The sequence below is a fragment of the Spodoptera frugiperda genome, chromosome 25, assembly GCF_023101765.2.
Source record: "Spodoptera frugiperda isolate SF20-4 chromosome 25, AGI-APGP_CSIRO_Sfru_2.0, whole genome shotgun sequence".
Classification (NCBI taxonomy): Eukaryota; Metazoa; Arthropoda; class Insecta; order Lepidoptera; family Noctuidae; genus Spodoptera; species Spodoptera frugiperda.
Genome location: NC_064236.1, coordinates 17,029,492 through 17,051,103, shown reverse-complemented (window position 1 = coordinate 17,051,103; position 21,612 = coordinate 17,029,492). Strand labels below are relative to the sequence as shown.

At 37.1% G+C, this 21,612-nt stretch overlaps 1 protein-coding gene across 1 annotated transcript in view; it reads left to right on the top strand.

The window, feature by feature from the left end:
• The window catches only part of LOC118267018 (uncharacterized), a 92,581-nt gene extending 74,884 nt beyond the window's left edge, over positions 1-17,697 (top strand). The window contains exons 5-14 of the mRNA XM_050704613.1: positions 1,161-1,330; positions 3,758-3,868; positions 4,379-4,579; positions 9,043-9,197; positions 10,221-10,362; positions 12,568-12,719; positions 13,002-13,209; positions 16,959-17,129; positions 17,211-17,272; positions 17,352-17,697. Coding sequence (XP_050560570.1) covers positions 1,161-1,330; positions 3,758-3,868; positions 4,379-4,579; positions 9,043-9,197; positions 10,221-10,362; positions 12,568-12,719; positions 13,002-13,209; positions 16,959-17,129; positions 17,211-17,272; positions 17,352-17,474 — 1,495 coding nt within the window. The 3' untranslated portion in view covers positions 17,475-17,697. The remainder of the gene's footprint in view (positions 1-1,160; positions 1,331-3,757; positions 3,869-4,378; positions 4,580-9,042; positions 9,198-10,220; positions 10,363-12,567; positions 12,720-13,001; positions 13,210-16,958; positions 17,130-17,210; positions 17,273-17,351) is intronic.
• The last annotated feature ends 3,915 nt before the right edge of the window (positions 17,698-21,612 follow it).

The window sequence follows — 21,612 nt, the reverse complement described above, 5'->3', positions numbered from 1 at the left end:
TTCGGTTTAAAGCAAGTGCAAGTAACCTTGTGTGTGTGATCTCTAATTAATATAATCGTAAGAGGGTGTTTAATATTATATAACTAAATACATGCTGGTCAAAAAACATTGGGTTTATATTTATTTTATTACTTTCACCAATATGTGTCGTGAATTATTAATAATCACTACTAAAAGTAATAAATTCCGATCGATTATTCACATTTACCAAAACGTGTGGTTATTATTAATAATTTTGTAAAATTATTAATAATTTTCAATTAATCAGATTTACCGTAACATATGCATGATGAAACTGTGTGCGTAATAGATGTTTGGCTATTACGTTTGTTTTATGCACATTATTATAAAATTACCCACACATGTAAAGGTATTGCATAGTTATAGTTATGTTGGGTGTATACTTATTACTGTTGCTTTGTGTACTTGTGCATAAACCTCTTTAAATAAATAAATTGTAATATTTTACTTCCACATTTTCGAAAACTTATCAATTTCCGACGTCATACGGTTTTATAAAATAAGGGGCCATCCATTAATTACGTCACACGAATTTCATGATTTTTAACCCCCTCCCCCGTCCTTGTCACAATTGGTCGCATTTGTGAGACCTCCCCTTTTAAATACAGAATGTCCCTGAAATCGACGTCCAATAGGCACCAGATAATCGGCAAGGTTCCAACTGTTATTAGAAAAATATAAAAAAAACTGACAATGTTTTCGAATCTAAAGCAGTTGGCTAAGAATTTATGATTCCATATTACTAAAGCACTATACAGGATAATGTAAGGGAGACTACAGACGAAAAAATAAATATTTGTAGCACTAAGAGTCAAAAGACTGGCACAGGGCGTACTTTATCGTGGATTACACAAAAGTAACTGTAATTTAAAAACTGTAGGACCTGGATTTATTTTTATATTTTTCTGATAGCAATTGGAACCTTGCCGATTATCTGGTGCCTATTGGACGTCGACTTCAAGGACACCCTGTATACGCATCTTTGAAATACGTAAAATAACATACTGCTCTCTGATTGGTATTGAACTTTTCTGGATTCTTGGCTTTAGTTCAGCTGTGGACATCTTTGGGCTTATATGATTATTATTATTTAGAATTATGGCTGCTATAACTGTTTTAGCCGTGTTAATTTTTTTTAGTTGGCCGAACCCAGAAAATATTTATGAGACCTCATGCGACCCTGGTTTATGCAGGGACCCGACGAACTTAATCATTAAGAAAGTATCCAATCAGGATGAGGGCCTTTACCGGTGCCGTATATACTCCGAGTCGAAGCTAATTGATCACATAATTCAGTTGCGAGTTGTCGGTAAGTATTAAGTTTAGTATTTAAGTGAATATTTATTTTTACTAGTGGTCGAAATTCGACCACTTAATACATATATGATTTAGTTTACGATACCACATAATATACTTAATATATGTTCAAGGATTGCTTATTAGTTTTGTCAAATTCAAATTAATATATTTTGGCGCATCATGAAACGGAAAACTCTATTCATATAGGGGACGTTTTGTCAGATACAAACAGATACTATGCATGGTAGTGTGTGTAATGTTTTATTTATTGATTTAATGTACTTTATTAACATATTTATTGAAAAACGTTAGCGTTCTGCACTTCTCTTACACATAAACTATAAGTGTACCAAATTGTATGCTCCTGCGTCCACGCAATTTTCTATTTAACGCAATTAAAAAGGGGTCCAAAGCATTTTCCTCACGTATTAATATATAAAGGGTGTCCCAACAAGAACGAAAGATTTAAATTTCAAATAAAAAGCAGATATTTAAAAAAAATCGGGAATGCTTTATTATATCGTAAAGTAGAGAGGATAAGGTTATCTATGGAACAATACATCGGGCAGATGGCCGCCGCAGCTTTGCTGGCACATACGCGATCTTTTAATGAAATTTTCAATGACCGTTTTGCGTAAATGCTGTGGTATTTCATTAATACAGCGTCCAATTTCCTTTTTTAAGGCTTGAGTCGTCGTCGACTTATTCGCATAAACCGTCGACTTTAAGAAACCCCAAAGAAAAAAGTCTAATGGTGATAAATCACATGATCTAGGCGGCCAATTCTGGTCTCCAAAACGTGAAATAACACGACCGAGAAATGACTGATGCATCAATTCAATTGTTTGATGCAGCTATATGACATGTGGCGCCATCTTGTTGAAACCACATACCCTCTACATTCATTTCTTCAATTCGAGGCACGAAAATACTGGTTATCATTTTACGATACCGAACACCATTTTCTGTTAGCGCTTGACCTGCCTCATTTTCAATCATGTAGCGCTCCATTTTTACTAACCTCGTACCTTATACTAACAAACAATAACACGTGTTCAAATGTCAAACAATGACACTTCGAATGCCGCCAAATGTAAATCTTGCGTTTTTGTTGGGACACCCTTTAGATACCAACTTAAGGTCTCAGCACACATATGGGATCGGAAAGGGATCGTAACCGTAACGCCTTTTGCCTCGCTGTCAACCAGGCGTCAACCTACCGTATGCACGTAACGAAAGCGTATCAGCAGCGCCTGTACGTCAACTCGGCTACGGCTAGGCGACACCGCGCTTACGCCTCGCCGTCCCGTCGCGGGAGGTCAAAGGGGAAAGGGTGGACGAAGAGATGTGAGCTCGGGTACGGAGAGACGTAAGCGCGGGTACGGAGAGACGTAAGCGCGGGGACGGAGAAACGTAAGCGCGGGGACGATGAGCCGTAAGCGCGGGAATTCAAGTTCGGAGCCTGTTCCGAGGCGAGGCGATTACGTTACTATTCCGATTAGTGTGCGTTGCAGTAGGGAGTTTAATACAAACCATTCTGAACGGCTTGAGGCGATACGGTGACGATCCCTTTCCGATCCCATATGTGTGCTGAGACCTTTACCCTATAAATTAAAAAGTAAAACAACCACAGGCTTCCAAAAAAGATCTCAAATAAATCTTGATGAAATAGGCTATGATTAAAAAATCTTTAGCTCTTTATAGACAGCGGAATATTTTAGCGTTATTGCACCACATTCATACAAGTGCCCGATAATGTGACAGATAGTGCATACAAACACGGTATGTTCTTAATTCAAAGTTATCTGATACATAGCGGCTATTCAGATATTGTGAAACAAGTCCTCAACGTACGTACTTTTAGTTTTGGTGAAAATGTACATTTATTTATTTTTGTATTTTACAATTTGTCTAAGAATGTCAATTACAATAATCCGATTAGTCGACAGCTGTGAGTTCGTGTCCTATTTATGTGTTAATATATATAGTAGGTATACAATGTGATAGGCGTGGGACTTCTAACCCGTTAAGGCTGAGTACTACATCTAATTTTATCGACAAAAAAAATAATATGGAGGTTGAACCCCTAATTGAAAATATTGAAAAATAGTGATTTTTTCGGTAAAAATAATTCACAAATGATTTTTTTTCTCACCAAAACATTATCAAACATATGAAAAAAGTAATGAATTAGTTAGCCAAGATTGTTAGCTACCGTTTGTCGTTTTTTTTTCTTTCTACGACGCATACAACCTTTGATATCAAAAAAAGTAAAAAAAATATTAAAATAGCCATAACTTTTAGGGGGAGGGCATTCGACCCCTTCGACCCCCGACTTTTGTCGATAAAATTAGATGTAGAACTCAGCCTTAACGGGTTAGAAGTCTCAACTCTATCACATAGTATACAATATCTAATTTGATGTTATATTCCGCAGATGCCCCGGATACGCCTACTATATACGTGAATGGCGAGGAATTTCGCAGAATTACCGTAGGCCCAGTAAACATCGGCAGCGACATGAACATAACCTGCGATGTGGAGAGGAGTATGTATCATTGCACACTATTCTGGTCCAAGCTATACTATATCTATCTAAACGTATAAATATAACGTAACAGACAAGAGTGTGTACATTGTATGTTTTGAAAAAATTCAATACACTTGTTAATTCACACAATCTTGTATGTGCAGCATGAGACTGCGTGTGTATTTTTTATATCATCACGCCCTTCATTTCCGAAATGGTATGCAGAAGTGCACATTTCTGCATGCAATACCACATATAAGTATACACCCACTAGTGGGTACACTGTACAGTGTACTATAAACCTATACCAGTTATTTTATGAGTCCCATGTAATAGGAGCTAGCTGAGCCTATTGCCTCCAAGACTCCTGTGTGCTACCATTGAAGAAGAGTTTTTTATTGTAAAGCCGAAAACGCTGACTAATACTTTGTTCAACTTGGGAATCAAACCCTTGATTCATACACTCGGCTTGTCCACTTTTTTTTAATTTTCTGTGTCAATATCAAATTGATCCTATTCACTTTGCAGGAAATACTGAGACTGAAATCTATTGGCGACGTGATGGCGCTGTAACAGATTCCACTATATTCACAACTTATAACCGGGTTCAGGCTGAGTTGGTCTTAGAAAACTTAACCAGACAGGATGATAAGATGCACTTGGAGTGCTTAGTCCAGACAGCTGATGTGTCGGAGGCCATAGTGCGACCGCTAGTCATACGAATGATATGTACGTATTACCTAAGGTCAACGTAGGTTGACACACAAACATAAAGGTATAACAAACCTTTTTTCTGAAGGACAAATATCATCAATGACTTCTTCCGCCTTGGGTGAGGCGAGAGGGAGGGAGGGCTGTTAAACCCATAGGGTGCTTTTCTACCGGAGTTGTGCTACGTAGCTATGCTGCGAAGATATAATATCTAAGATCAATACGCCACGCAAGCTCGTTAAATAACATTGTGTTCCAGGGTAAAACCTGGGTCCGTCGTAAAGTCGAGGCTTATCTGACGGACAGATCCGTCATCTACCCCGGTCACCGAGGTGAGTGGAACCGGCGAGAGAGGTCGCGCGGTGTTCCACAGGGATCGGTCCTGGGACCGCTTCTGTGGAACATAGGCTATGACTGGGTGCTGCGCACCGACCTCCCGAGCGGCGTCAGCGTGGTTTGCTACGCCGATGATACGCTAGTGCTAGCAAGCGGGAGGTCGCACCAGGTGGCGGCCGACTTGATGACGAGAGCGGTTGCGATAGTCGTTACGGTCCGGCAGCTGGGACTCGAGGTGGCGCTTCATAAGTCCGAGGCCATGTGTTTTTATAGCCGCGGGAACGCGCCACCTCCAGGTGGGTTCCAGATCATGGCAGGAGGGGGCTTCCATCGGCATCAAGGTGACGATGAAGTACCTGGGACTCGTCCTCGACAGTCGGTGGAAATTCGAGGAACATTTCCGACGTTTGGCTCCCAAATTGGAACGGACGAGGGCTGCCCTAAAGCGGCTCCTACCCAAGCTCGGTGGACCAAACGCCTCCTGCCGGAGGTTGTACGCGGGGATTGTGCGGTTCATGGCCCTCTATGGGGCCCCGATGTGGGTGCCAAATCTAAGGCGACGACCAGCTCGCGCGCTGGTTTCATCCCAGAAGGTCATGGCCATTCGGATGCTCCGTGGGTACCGCACGATCTCCGGGGAGGCGGCTAACTTCCTTGCGGGATCACCGCCGTGGGATCTGCATCTCGCGCACGTATAATACAGCTTACGTGCGGAGGCGCATCGCCGGGGCGAAACCCCACTGCCGCGTCAGATTAGTGCGTGGCGGGATGAGCTCCGGCGCGATCTCATGGCGGAATGGAAGCAACGACTGTCACAACCGAGGACTGGCCTCGCTGTTATTGCAGCGGTAAGTGTGAGTGGCTAGAGAGGCGTCACGGCGTGCTCACCTACCGCCTGACGCAGGTGCTTACTGGACACGGAAGTTTCCGTAGGTACCTGTTTCGGATTCGGCGGGAGGAAACGCCCGGGTGTCGTCATTGCGAGGACCACCTGGAGGACAAGGTGGAGCATACAGTAGCAGTGTGCCCTGCATGGATGTGATCGGCGACGGTGACCTCTCGCGTCCGGCCCTGGTTCAGGCCATGGTGTGGAGCGAGGGGGAATGGGACGCCGTCTCCTCCTTCAGCGAACCAGGCATGCTAGCTAAGGAGGCGGAGCGCGTGAGGGAACGATCCTCCTCACGCCCCAGCCGCCGCAGAAGACACTCCGGGCGTCGGTAATCGCGTGATGATCTCCGGCCACCGTAAGTGCGTGTCTGCGGACGGCGAGCAAGGGTAGCTCGCCGCCCGACCAGAACCAGACCCGTGCGTACGGCACGTCGCGTTCCACGCGCATCGTCGAATCGTATTGATTACCTAACTAATATTTTTTTTTTTATTTCATATCAAAACCTATTTATTTATCTTCATTTCATTCGTTCATTTTTGTTCACGAAAGTTATATACTCAATACTCAATTCTTTTTTGCATTCCACAATGTAGGCTTAGGTAGTAAACATTTGGTAGGTAACAATAGTGGATCCTGTCGGGCACAGCAAAAGATAATATAATCATATTATATAGAGAGGACTTAAATTATTTATAACAGTTGAAGTTAAACTAAAAACATAGATATTATACTAACTTAAGAATTAAAATTATAGATTTAATTTTTCTAGTTTTAAAGATTTGTCACATAAATATTTGTCGACACTACCTATAGTAAGCTTTTTTATTAGTAACTTTTTTAGCTTATTTATAAATAAATGGAGCTTTTTCTCATTGTTATTGTTTCTGGTAGCACATTATATATTTTTACCGACATTACCAGAGGACTAGTAGAGTGTATTTTTAAGCGGGATGATGGTAGGTTGAGTCTTGTTTTGCGTCTTAGTGTGTATCTTGTTTGTATGTTCTCTCGTTTGGTGTAGAAGTCTTGGTGTTTGTGAGTAAATTTGCATATTTCTAGTATGTAGATACAGAGCAGAGTTAAGATATTTTGTTCTATTAATTACAGCTATCTGTCTGTTGTATATTTACCAGGATACGGATAAGTTTCTTTTGAACGGTGAACAGTGTTGGGGCATCTGTACTATATCCCCACATTATGATGCCGTAGCTAAGCCATGCATAAGCATAGGCGTAATACACAACCAGAGCAGTCTGTAAATTTGTTGTTTTTTTAACTTCCCGGAACGCGTATATCAATTTCGATAGTTTTGATTTTATGCTTTTTACGTGTAACTTCCAATTTATATTTTTGTCTATGGATATTCCTAATAGTTTAAATTCATTAACTGTTGCTATTATATGGTTATTGAAGGAAAATTGTAAATTTAGGGGAGATTTTTGGTAGGGATGGAAAGTTATGAGTTTGGTCTTTTGGAAATTTATTTCAAGGTAGTGCTCATTCATCCAGGTTATTATTTTCTCGAGAATTTCATTAAGGGTATTGTTTAAGGTCGCATTGTCATGACATTGGGTAAGAATGAAGATATCGTCTGCAAATAAAACGCAAGGTGCGGTTTCTGCAATAAATTTTGGGAGGTCATTGATGTAAATAAGAAATAGGAGACATCCAATAACACTACCCTGTGGTATTGATGCGGTAATCGCCTTTAGGTCAGATCGAAACTTATGAAGTTCGTTTGTAGTCTTATTGAAGTATTCAATCTCTTCTATCTGTGCTCTATTTTCAAGATATAAGTTCGCAATAAATAGAATTGTTGTATGAAATCTGCGAAGTGTCGGACGAAACTTCGTTTTTCTGATCTGGGTCTTCGAGAGAAACAAGAGCGTAGGGTTCTCGATCTTAAGGTGGTGATGGACCGCATTGAGATTAGAGTTAGGGATTGCAATCCGGTATCATTTTCAATCCGGCCGGATTTCACCGGATTGATGCTAATCCGGCGGATCCGGACGGATCCGGCCGGATTTTAAAGTTACTTAGGGCCTAGTATTTAGTGGTTTTTAGTTTTGATACTAATGTATAAAAAGAAAATAAAATACGTATTTATGGAAAATAAAATCACTTTTACTTATATTTTTGGTATTAATTGTAATTTTTGGTACTATTTGTACTAAATCAAATTATGGAAACTATTTTTAATAATAAAGTAATCAGTCTGACTCTCACTTATTGCTGTACCTATTTATGTAAGTATCTGAAAGTACTTAAGTAATAATAATACTATTAAACTCTTATTAATAATCTACACAGTTATATAACAAAACAGTCTTTTAAATTTGTACTTATAAAATCAACAACTTCAGTTCATAATCTTAAGAAACAAAACAAGAAGCATTTATTTTTTGCAATGCAAAATTCAAATGAAATTTTTTTCTGTAACTGAAAAAACGAGCTAAAAAACAAATAGTGTTTATTGTACTGTCTCCTAGTCTGCTTCTGATGGCACTACAAATATAACCTGCGGCAGAAAAGGCCCTTTCTGCCTCAACACTGGTTTGCCTAATCGCCATCAAGTAACTGTAGATCAGCGAAATGTGTTTTCCTTTTACTCCTTCTACTTCATACGCAGTCATTTCTTTTTTAAGTATTTTCTCATAATCTGTTTCTTTTTTAGCATTAACTTTCCCCCTATACCCTTTTTTTTCTTGCAGGATTTGATTTTCTAGTTCCTCTTTTAATGTAATGTTTTTTTCTATTGGCAATAATGACATGGAATTAGAATCGGAATTGGAATCTATATTTTCGTCTGCTGTTTCTGTCACATTTTCAGCACTTAAGAATCGGCCTATTATTTTTTTCATTTCCTGTCGTATGATATTTTTTTTAGGCATAAAAAACGTATTTTTTGCTTTACCGGATCCGCCACCGGATCCGGCGACGTCTCACCGGATCCGGTAGGTCCAAAAACACGCCGGATCCGCCGGATTACCGGATCCGCCGGACCGGATTGCAATCCCTAATTAGAGTGCAAGCCTCGAATGTTAGAGAGGTGCACTTTGAGGGAGAGGGAGTGCAGGGACGTATATCCATCGGGCCCTCTCCAGCCCGATGGTTCTAAGGATCCATCGGGTCCTTAGAATAAAATGGTTACAATAATCATAAAATAAAAAGAAATAATAATAAAATTGTTTGTTAACATTGTGCCATAATACGCCGCGTAGTATATTTTTGCCTTGACTATATGTTCATTTTGCAGTGCCCCCCGTGAGCATTAATATTCTATTGAATGGAAACAACAAGTTTGCGGTGGGAGTGCCTCGCCAGGTGGAGTGCTTGGTATCGGGCAGCTTCCCAGCCCCTATAGTGGGCTGGTTCTTAGGAGACTCGTTGCTAACACCAACCGATTTTAAGGTAAACTCATATAACCATAAAATATTATTAAAAACAAACTTTTATCGTTTATAACGTCTGCTTCTAGTAATTTACTTGCAAGATTCCACTTCACACACCCACCCACCATACCCACATAATCAATATTATGTGCTTGATTCCTAGCGAATACAGTGAGAACAATATTCATTTTAAGTAGGTAATGGTTTATAAGTCAATTAATAGCTGAACATAGAAAAATCATTACTTATATTAAAAATTAAAGTAAAGACGTGCATATATGTCATCGAAAAATAACAAGATCCGTAAGTTTATCAGTTTACTAGGAAATTTATAAACTTTCGTAGGATTCTAAACGGGAGATAAATTGTAATATTTTACGTCCACATTTTCGTAAACTTATCAATTTCCGACCTCATATGGTACATTTATAAACTAACGGATACCTATTCGTAAGATTTTATATGGTTCGACCAATGACAGAAACTCTTTTAAATATACGAATCTTTGAAATACGTAAAATAACACACTGCTCTCTGATTGGTCAATGTTCATAGTGGCAATGTTTGTGTCCATAGACTTTGGTATAATCAGACTTGACAAACTATAAATTGGAAGCAGCCTGGTTCCTCTCTGGCACAGATGTAGTGTGTTGAGTTTTCTATTATCAGTTTCAATAAGCTATTTAACAGTTACTAGCTAAAATACAGGAATACTCTTATAAAACACACAAATGGTAGGAGAAGTGACACGTGACAGTCAACCAATCAGATCGCGCGTAGCGTTTGGTTACTACTTACTTATTATTTTACGACTGAGTTCAGTATCTAAGTTTATCAATTTACGAAAATGTGGACGTGAAATATTACAATTTATCTCCCGTTTAGAATCCTACGAAAGTTTATAAACTTTCTAGTAGATTGATAAAGTTACGGATCTTGTTATTTTAATATACCTACTACATGTTTCTTAAAATATTATTCTAGATAAAAGTTAGTAAGTTTGTATTTATTTGACTAATATTAATTAATCATTTATTTCTAGGTATTCGACGAGAATATGATGTCCTCCATTCTCACCTTGACAGCAGCTCTTGATGATAACGGAAAAGTTCTGACCTGCCGCGCTCACAACATGCTGATACCTTCCGAAATGTATGAGAACAAAGTGAATATTACAGTAGGCTGTAAGTATCTTACACTATTATTGGACATAAAGCTGAAGAGCTGGTTTGTTTGTACATACTGGGATCTGGAACTACTGGTCCGAAATTGAATAATATTCTTTTTGTGTTGGATTTTGGATAATCCATCGATGAAGGAATCCACGGTGGGAGCGTGAAACTAGGAGGGTGTAATTAGTTAGTAACAATATATTTTTGTTTTCATGATAGTATTTTGTTCTGTGTCGTGGAGAGTTGGCATACACAATTTTATAAGCATTTTAGCTACATCCAAAACAGGCACAACAATAATTATGGTATTTGCGGAACAAACAAAGGCTTCTTCTGTGCGGAAATCTTACCCACGACACTTAGCTCCTATTTATCGAAAAATGAACTTAATAGTCTAGCCTTCCCTGAGAGCATCCAATAGTCCAATACATATTTTTTATCAAATTGCACCAATACTTCCTGAGATTAGCGCCTTAAAACAAACAAACACTTCAGTTTTATATGCATTTAAGTATACGTATAGATTTTTATTTAAAAAATTAGATCTTACTTGGTCCTCCAACCCTAATACAACTATTTTATTCAACGACTAGCTCTTGCTAACTTCTGGGAAAGGAGAATGACCAAAACTGGGCCATGTTGCGTCTTAATAATTTATTCATTGAAAAGCTTATCGTGAAATATAATTTCATGTGTGTAATTATATTTAGTAAAAAAGCGTGGCATTTATTACTCCAAAGTCCGCATTGTAGCGAATCAACTATTAAAATGACATCTAAATTGTCATTAAGGATGAGGATTTGCTCCGAAAGAAACCGATTATTTAAAATACTTATCGATTTATCGATTGCTGTTCGATTTATTTCATGTAGTTAAAGGACACTATAAAAATCAATACAATACCTACCATTTCTTACTACTTAGTTAATGAGACTCAGATATTAGTTTTTTCAAAGCTAATCACATATTTTACTTAATACTTATTTGATTAAATATCTCCACATTTAATCGATTAAGCATATGTGTTATTTTAATTAGCTACTATTCAATGTATTTCTTAATAGTGGAATATATAGAAGAATTGGACTTTTTAAGCAAATAATTAACCCAAGAATCGTATAATATTGCGCCCACGATGGAAGTACGAATTGCCCCCAATGTAATGACTGTGGCTTGGTATTTTAGTAAAATAAATAAGTATTTAATAAAACAATTGAATTTAAAACTTAAAATAATATTCTTAGAAATAGTTAACACCTATTTAGTATTAACCCGGTCTCTATAAAGAACAAGGTATAGGTATACATTATACATCTATTAATACACCTATTCCCTGAGCATGGTATAATACGAGTTCTTAAGGGAGGCCTATGTTCAGCAGTGAACGTCTTATGCAGCTGATATGATTCATGATGAGTATGACGATGGTGGTATGATAGCTGTTTATTTATTAGATATGTAAAATAATCTCAGGGAGAAGGGGAAAGCAGTTTTAACTAACCGTTACTTTGATATTTTAACTCCTATTTTGTCTTACTGTGGAAGGCGGGGTGGGTAACAGAAAGTAGCTAAATTTAATGAAATTAATAAAAGTTCGGTATTAAGTATTGAAAGATAGTAATATCGTAAATGTATGCAATTATAACCATAGGCGACATAACCTCAAAATCCAGATTTCTCGAATCTGCCACGCTTTTGTGTAAGTAATAATATTTTTACCTCATAATCTAAACATGATTACCTATCTTTGAAGTTGGTTTTATTAAAACGCATTAATAGTCAAACTCCCATACATAACCATAGAAAAATGGGTAAACTCCGTTGGATTTATGCAAACATTATCAGAACCGAAGCAGGTAACAGGTACCTAAGTTGTATTTATTGTAAATTTAATTAATTAATTAATTTTATTACAATAAACCACCCACAGAGGTTTTACTAATACTGTGCCGGGCCTCACAAGGTTTTAAACGATAAAAACTATCCTAAAACTTTGTAACCTTTTTCGTGTTTTAGACTATATCTAGACCACAGTTAAATAGGTTTGAAAAAAGGTTTACTTAGTAAAAAAATTAAATTTAACCCCTTTTCTCCTCTTACGGGAGAATTAAAAAAAGTCTGCCCTAACCGCCCAACAGTTTTAAGAGATATACATATAGAAGATTAGACATTTATGCTTTTTTTTACAAATTCCGTATGTTTTCTCAAATATTTCAGTCGCCCCGGAATGTGCTACGAAAAGAGTTGTTACCGTCGGGATAATAAAAGAAGAAGTGGAGACCGTAACGTGTACCGTAAGGGCAGTTCCCGAACCGTTCCAGTTCGTGTGGACCTACAGCGACTTGCGTACTGTCACCACTGAAGGCACCGTAAGTAAAAATTTAAACACTTTATTGATTAACAGCTGAAATGACTAACAAACCAACATTTATAGATATACATCCACAGATTGTGGAATGAGAGGCTTCTAGGTTCGGCCGTTAACGTTTTGAACTATTGAGTATTATTGTGTGTGTAAATTGGTAATACAAATATAAGTCATTAATTTGTCCCTTTCATCTCCGAAAATTTTCTCTAACATTTAATGTTGTGGAGTACTTACCTGCCGTAACCACACTGCCAAATTTACTTATTATAACTATTTATTTCAGGCCCTATCCAAACACAAGTTTGCATCAAACCTAACATGGGTTCCTAGTGATAGTGACTTCGGGGTACTTGAATGCAGAGCAATAAATTTATTTGGGATCCAGAAAAACCCCTGTCTGTTCCATATTATTCCTGGTGGCCCCCCCGAAGTACCGAACTGCGAAATATCTCGCTCTGTGGCCAGCCAACTAGAAGTTAACTGTAAATTAGGTTAGATACTTACTTACATCTATTTTTTATATTTATATTTATATTATATAAACCGCAAAACGAGGTACCTAAATAGGAGTGGAGGGATGAAAAGGTACAAAAGATGGGTTTATACCTAACAATTACGTATTATTAGGCTAGTTTGCTACTAGTCAAATTCAATACTTTTTTCGAAACGTCAAAAACGACATTTTCTATAAACTTTGTATGAAATACTTTGTTATGGCGTCATCAGATTATGACGTCAAATAGCAGACTTATTTCTAGAAATTTAGCTAGAAAAATTTAAAAATTAATTATTTTTGAATATTTTATTGTATTGAAAAGTTTTAATAATTTATTTTTGACCCAGTCATCATCCCTATTATGGTATTTTTTCACAAGCACACCGCCAGCTAGCGGGCGAGCTAGGCGGGTGGACAAAGCGAACGAAGGAAACTATACAAACTACGCGAAATATTGGCGAGCTAAACTACGTATAGGGTTCACACCGAAAACTAAGTACAGACAATTGACGGGGGAACGGGCTAAGCGGGCGAAGCGAAGCGGGTGACCGAGTAGCTTCGCTGGAATCGTCGTATATTTCATTAGCTTAGCATAGGTTAGTCGGTAGCTCGCGGTGTGAACCGAAGTATGTAAAGATGTGAAACGATGTTCGAGCCAGCCCGCTAGCTGGCGGTGTGGACTGCGCTTTATGGTTTGTATGCCCATAACTTGTAACTTTCCTCAATTAATCGACTCTCCACAGTGCCGGATGAAGTCGACACAAGACTCGTTAGGTACCTGTAGCAAATGTGAATAGGAAATGAATTACATTGCCAATTGAAATTTAGGATGTACAAAAACGTTACAAAAAGGCTTTTTGTGAAGTTCTTGACCGATATCATTTTCATAATTCTTCGTAGATTTGGACTCCAATATTTAAGGATTTCTGGACAAATTACATGATTATATTTTGTTCAGTAGGCTATCCATCCATATCTATAGTATTATATAAATGTGAAAGTGTGTATGTCTGTTTATTTGTCTGTCTTTCATACATATTATATGAATGATGAAATGAGGGGTTAGAAGCGGACAAAAACTAGTCTATGGCTACTTCTACCTTCTAAACTATACTTATTTAAAAAAAACGTGTCAATTCGTTGTTCCGTCCCGTGAAAGACAGACAAATAAACAGGCATACACACTTTCACATTTATATACCTAATAGTACGAATAATTATCTATACATGGTCTTAGTTCCGACACAGGAATCGAACGTATTCTTGCATTAACTCCCTATAACATTATTTCTAGTTGATCATTGTTTAGTTATACTTAAGTTTATAAGTGCATTCTTCGAAAATACTTTCGGCTTATGTAATTCTTAACAATAGTTTAATTTGCATTCAGGGTGGGACGGAGGGCGACCACAAACGTTAGTATTCAAACTAGTGGACGAAACAGGGAACACGCTTAGGAAAATCAAAGATTCCCAACAATACCACAAATTGCAATACCTCCCCGAAGAAATGAACTTTACCGCGACATATTATAGCACTAGTTCAAGAGGAAATAGTGGCAATGTAACACTTGTATTAAAATCTTTCGCTTCCGCGTTATAGTCCAGTCATTTGGTAGTTTTACCTGGAAAGTTTTCCGGGAGTTTTGAAAATTGGTGAATTTATAGATTTGGGTATGCTCTTTTCGAATTTCAACTTTGCCACCTCGTACAACCGCCGCTCGCGCCGCCATATTGAAAAAATGGCGCCTAAAAACGGTTTTTTATTAATATCTCCGTTCCGACGCATTTTACGAAAAAATATTTATCTACAAAATGAAACTAGAAAAAAATTCCTACAATTTATGTATTGATAACTTTTTCATAAAATCAATAGTTTTTGGCGTACGAGCGCCGCAAAGTATTATTTATCTGCACCACCACGTGTACAAAAAATGTGTGTTGTGTAGCAACGACTGTCGCAACCGAGGGCTGGGCTCGCTGTCATTGCAGAGGTAAGTCCCCTGTTTGAGGAGTGGCTAGAGACGCGAAATGGCGTCCTCACATACCGCCTGACGCAGGTGCTTACCGGACACAGGAATTTCGGTAGGATCCTGTTTTTGATTGGGCGGGAGGAAACGCCCGGGTGTCATCACTGCGAAGACCGCCCGGAGGACACGGTGGAACATATAACATAACACATATAACATCAGAAACAGGAACCTACCGAAACTAACCTGTTTGTACAACACACATTGTTTGTAAACGGTTTTTTATTAATATCTCTGTTCCGACGCATTTTACGAAAAAATATTTATCTACAAAATTAAACTAGAAAAAATTTCCTACAATTTATGTATTGATAACTTTTTCATAAAATCAATAGTTTTTGGCGTACGAGCGCCGCAAAGTATTATTCATCTGCACCACCACATGTACAAACAATGTGTTTTTTTTTAAATGTATCAATTCTTAAAAACTAATTATGATATCTCGTTCAAACCAATTTTCTTTGAAAGTTTCCATTAAAATCTACAGCATATATTTTTTTTAGTTTTCTTACTCACTTATTTTAAAAGTTACAGGGCAGGACACATTCGATAGACCTCATTTTTCCACTTTGGAAGTGTCTATCTTACAAACAATTGATTTTGACGAAAAATGGTTTTAGGAACCATGATGTATTTTTAATGGCCTATCCATAGACAACCATCACGGATAGGTTAGACGAAAAAAAAATTTTTTGAAGAGGTGCAGTGACCGCGCGCTCTCCCCCCTCTATCTCGGAAACGGTGCACCGTATAAAAAAAAAGTTTAGGCAAAAGTTGTAGAGAATTTTATATTCTACAATATTGGTATTAAATGCAAATACCAAAAACCCATAGGAAATGAGATATTTCCAAAAAAGCGCACAAAAACGTTTTTTGGGACCTTTGGACCTTAAAATTTAATAGTTGCTTACACCCTACCACATGTAGGTTTTGAGACAAGTTTCAGGCAGTCAATATACAAGTATTGACAAAATTACAGCTGGGTATCTCAAATTCCGAGGTGAAATCCTAATTTGACTGGACTAATAATACTTTGCGGCGCTCGTACGCCAAAAACTATTGATTTTATGAAAAAGTTATCAACACATAAATTGTAGGAAATTTTTTCTAGTTTAATTTTGTAGATAAATATTTTTTCGTAAAATGCGTCGGAACGGAGATATTAATAAAAAACCGTTTTTAGGCGCCATTTTTTCAATATGGCGGCGCGAGCGGCGGTTGTACGAGGTGGCAAAGTTGAAATTCGAAAAGAGCATACCCAAATCTATAAATTCACCAATTTTCAACACTCCCGGAAAACATTCCAGGTAACCCCCTTTTTATCTACCAAATGACTGGACTATTAAGAGAACAAAAAATGAGAAGTACGTACCTAAACAATAATTTATTACATGCATCATGTGTTGTTTCATACTTATATTACAAATGCGAAAGTTTGAGTGTTTGTTTGTTTGTGTGTGAGTATATCTGTTTGTTACTCAAACACGTCAAAACGACTGAAGGGATCGGGGTGTTTAGAATAGGTATAGATTTATGGTGTGGAATAACACAAAGGCAACGTTTTATCCCACGGAAACGAAGGAAAGCCGCTGGCAGAAGCTAGTTTAGTAATGAAATGTAGTTCCAGCACGCTCGGCACTCTATTTTAAGCACCTATAATTAAATTATCTGTAGACGCGATTAACTGAATTTATTTATTTGCTTTTCTTTTTCAGAGGAAAGTGAGAAAAAAGATACACCCGATCCTGGATGGATGGTTTACGTCGAGTTTATCGGAGGCATGATATTTATTACTGTGGCAGTCAGTATTATAGGGCTGGGGACCCAAATATGTTTCGTAAAACGGGACGAAGACTCTGAACCAGTCGTGGAACCCGAACAAAACGGTATTATGCTATATTATTCTTATTAGTATAGATGATATTTCGATTCCTGTCCAAGAAACTAACTTGCTTTGATTTTCGTAGAGTGTTTCCACCGTGAACCAGATATAGAAATGGAAAACTTATCCGTCGTGCTATTGGATACCGTAAGTGCATTAGTTTAACATATACTTGGTACTTAGTTTATGTTGAATTTGGTAGTAACATTAAGTGTTTCTTCTACAGCCGGTTTGCTCGCCTGTGGTGCAGACCAGTCGCATTTTTGTAGGCGGCCCTAGCACCCCAGCAGAAGAAGAAGAGTATGTCAAGGATCAGGATGTCGACAGCCAGCAAATATTTATCGTCTAAAGAAGCATTTAAGACCATACAAATGCCCCTGACACTCCAAGCACAATAGATACCTAACAGAGCTTCGCACGCAATGTGCAAAACACAAAATAATATTTAAGTATTTAGAAGTTATTATATCGCCCGTGCAGCTGATACATGATAAACTGTACCTACTAATGTAAAATAATTAAGAATACACTAGCTTCCGCCCGCGACTCTGTCCGCGCGGATGTCGGTCTTCGTGGATGTTTTATTTCTCCATTTTGAGTAACTTTGACAATGACATATTATAAATATCTATTGGACCCAAATACGACTAGGCCCATAATCATTAAGGAGAGTAAGTAAGTATTTTTTTTTTCATAGTAATTCCGACCTTGATTAGTAGCAATTTTAAATGTTGTTTACGATGAAAACTTAAACTGCGTACGTACCTACTACAATATTTACAAAAGTATTTACAAATAACTGATCGGAACAGTCTTAGAAATGACATCAAATCCAGTAATCAAAAAGGTCGCGCTAAAAAGCACGGTTTAAAATTACACGCATACAATATTAATTCACACTGGACACGTCCGCTCACAACAAAATTCAGAAATTATATGCATCGCACGGCTTTTTTTTTTTTTGAAAGGACCACTCGTAGTTCAGCACGCTAAGGCTGTTGACTACTTAACCGGACTATATCATCGCACGGCGCGGAACGCCTTCCTTATAATATAGGAGTCGTGGCGTTGTGCGGCCCGCGTCGTGTGCCGCAAACGATTGAAGCCAAATCCAACTTTCGGCGCTACAGGTTACGGCGCTGAAGCCACTGCGTGTACGCAACGTGTGTTCGCTGTTCTACAGAAGACGTCTATGGATAAAACTGAAATATTAAGATGTTTTTGCTACGTATTTTTCCAGGATAAAAAGTATCCCATTTTATGCCCAGGATAAATAATCTATACCTACTAATCTATACTAATATTATAAAGAGGTACAGTTTATATGTAGGGGGTAATCTCTGGAACTAATGATCCAATCCTAAAATTTTTTCACTGGTAGGAAGCTACATTATTCCTGAGTGCTATAGGCTATAAATTATTTTTATAACATGTATATTAACCGAGCAATCACAACTTTTATCTAGCAAGTCGGACCGAAATAGCTCATAAAACAGAATAAAATGCATGCGCTACCTAAACAGTTGCTTAAAATTTAAAACAATGTATGGCAATCTGGTTTGTCTTAATGATTTCTACAAAAAAGTCCGCGACACCATATTTCTATCTTTTATATTTTATCTTTTATACGTCTTTTATTGTTTTAAAAATAAATAATTTGGCCTTACCTACTTACTTTGGTTGATTATTTAAGCAACAAAATATGAATAATTATCAAAATAAATTACTAAAAAGCAAAATGCCGCTAGTACAATCAACATGCTTTGTGCGGATGTTTTATCTATTCACCCATAGATGGCGTTCTGCAAATACGTTATTTTTCTGAATCGCGGTGTTAGGATTTCCCATGGATTGATGACACTCTCGAATTATTATGTCCACGTTGTCGTTAGTTGATGTTCAAATGTAATTGTCAGTCTGTTGTTGTTGTTTGTTGGTTTCGGTCGTATAGTTTGGTTGTTCGTTGATTGGTTGAATTGAAAAAAAACGGAAATTCAATTACGTATTTTCCGCGGACGAAGTCGCGGGCAGAAGCTAGTAAGGTATACCTAATTATACCAAGTTTAATCTAAATCGAACCGTTAGTTTTCACGTGATGCCTGAACATACAGACGGACAGACAGAAAAAAAAAATAATCACATATTTGGGTTTGGTATCTATCGAGTAACACCCCCTGCTATTTGTTTTTCAATATCAATTAATCAATTCAATGTACAGCATAGGCATGTTTCTTACTAATCAAATTCAATACTTTTTTCGAAACGTCAAAAACGATATTTTCTATGAACTTTATATGAAATACTCTATTATGACGTCATCAGATTTTTACGTCAAATAGCAGACTTATTTCTAGAAATTTAGCTAGAAAAATTCGAAAATTAAGTAGTTCATCAAATTTATGAATGAAAGTGTGATTATTTTTGAATATTTTATTGTATTGAAAAGTTGTAACAATTTATTTTTGACCCAGGCATCATCCCTATTGACCCTTCTACAGATTTATTATACGTATATGTCACCGGAAAATAACAAGATCCGTAACTTTATCAATCTACTAGGAAGTTTATAAACTTTCGTAGGATTCTAAACGGCTGATAAATTGTAATATTTCACATCCACATTTTCGTAAATTGATAAACTTAGATACTGAACTCAGTCGTAAAATAATAAGTAAGTAGTAACCAAACGCTACGCGCGATCTGATTGGTTGACTGTCACGTGTCACTTCTCCTACCATTTGTGTGTTTTATAAGAGTATTCCTGTATTTTAGCTAGTAATTGTTAAATAGCTTATTGAAACTGATAAATAGAAAACTCAACACATTACATCTGTGCCAGAGAGGAACCAGGCTGCTTCCAATTTATAGTTTGTCAAGTCTGATTATACCAAAGTCTATGGACACAAGCATTGCCACTATGAACATTGACCAATCAGAGAGCAGTGTGTTATTTTACGTATTTCAAAGATTCGTATATTTAAAAGAGTTTCTGTCATTGGTCGAATTATAAATGTACCATATGAGGTCGGAAATTGATAAGTTTACGAAAATGTGGACGTGAAATATTACAATTTATCTTCCGTTTAGAATCCTACGAAAGTTTATAAACTCCCTAGTAAATTGATAAACTTACGGATCTTGTAATTTTTCGGTAACATGTAGATATACATATTACAGTAGCAAGCCCGGCGACGTTTCGCCACCAGATACCTAGCTTCGGTTTTTGTAACAACGCCGTTGTCCGTTCCAACGATTGCAAATCCGTGGGAATCGGTTTGTTCGTTCTGGAGTTATAACGTCAGGAAGGAATATTATAAATTAGGTACCTACGTTTGTGAATTTCATATTGAACAGAGCAAGGATTAGTTTAAAGCTTGGCTGGTCTTGACTTCCAAGACTAATGACTGATTTAGGCGCATAAGGTTAGATGAATCCTTATTAGGAATGAGGAAATGTAGGTTTATTATTGCTCTAATATAATAACCTAAAATAATAGAAAAATGTACATGGATTTTGCTGTGACAAACATCTCGATCATATTAAACCTTTAAATTCGTCTTCAAGAACAAGAAAGTCTGGATGTGGACCTTGCTACCACCCGATGGCAAATCAAACAGACAAATCGACTTATAATGGCCTACAAATATAAATTCTTCACAAATACAAGTGCAACATGTGTATGTATGTATAACTGAACATGAGTTGGGATGACTCATCCCAAGAAGTCTAAACCAAAAGTACCTAAATATAAAGAATATAAAACTTAACAGTTATCTGACTCGAGAAACTGCCAACTTATTACATTCTAAACTCACATTACAAAAAGTAAAAGATAAGGCACAGAAAGAATTAGGTAACAAATAAGAAAAATTTGATTATAAAAATGGGAGATCGAGAGTGAAACAAAGAAGATTGGTAAACAGGGAACATTTAACATCACTACTGACTAGGTACTATTTATTTAGTTAACACTTTATGTACCTACAATCATGCAATAGCATATCGACGCTGGAAAGGCAAAATGTATTAACCGCCATTATGTGAATTGTTCAGTAGAGCGATTTGAAGTTTCAAATTTTGCAAAAAAAATCATAACTAATTAATTACTGGAGCTTTTTCATTGAAACTCAAAATAGTTATTACGAATAACGTTTACTATGAAATGTAATAATAGAAAATAATCTAGGTGTCTTTGTGTCCAAGATTTTGGAGTTAATACAATGCAGGCCATAATCTTGGTTAGGTAAAATTGACTTAAGTCAGTTAACCATACTCACCGTGTCCAGGTAAAACATGTTTTAACGAACAAAAAGCTGCAAAAAATGAGCTGGAAAAATGTGTTATGTTCTGTACAGCATACTAACACGTCTAAGTAAAATGTTTTATCAAGCCCTGTCAAGTCAGACCATGAAAACTAAAATGTCTTATCTTGCATTAAGCTAAAGTTTTCGCTGGGCTTTAAGTATTATCTCACAATATTAATGAAT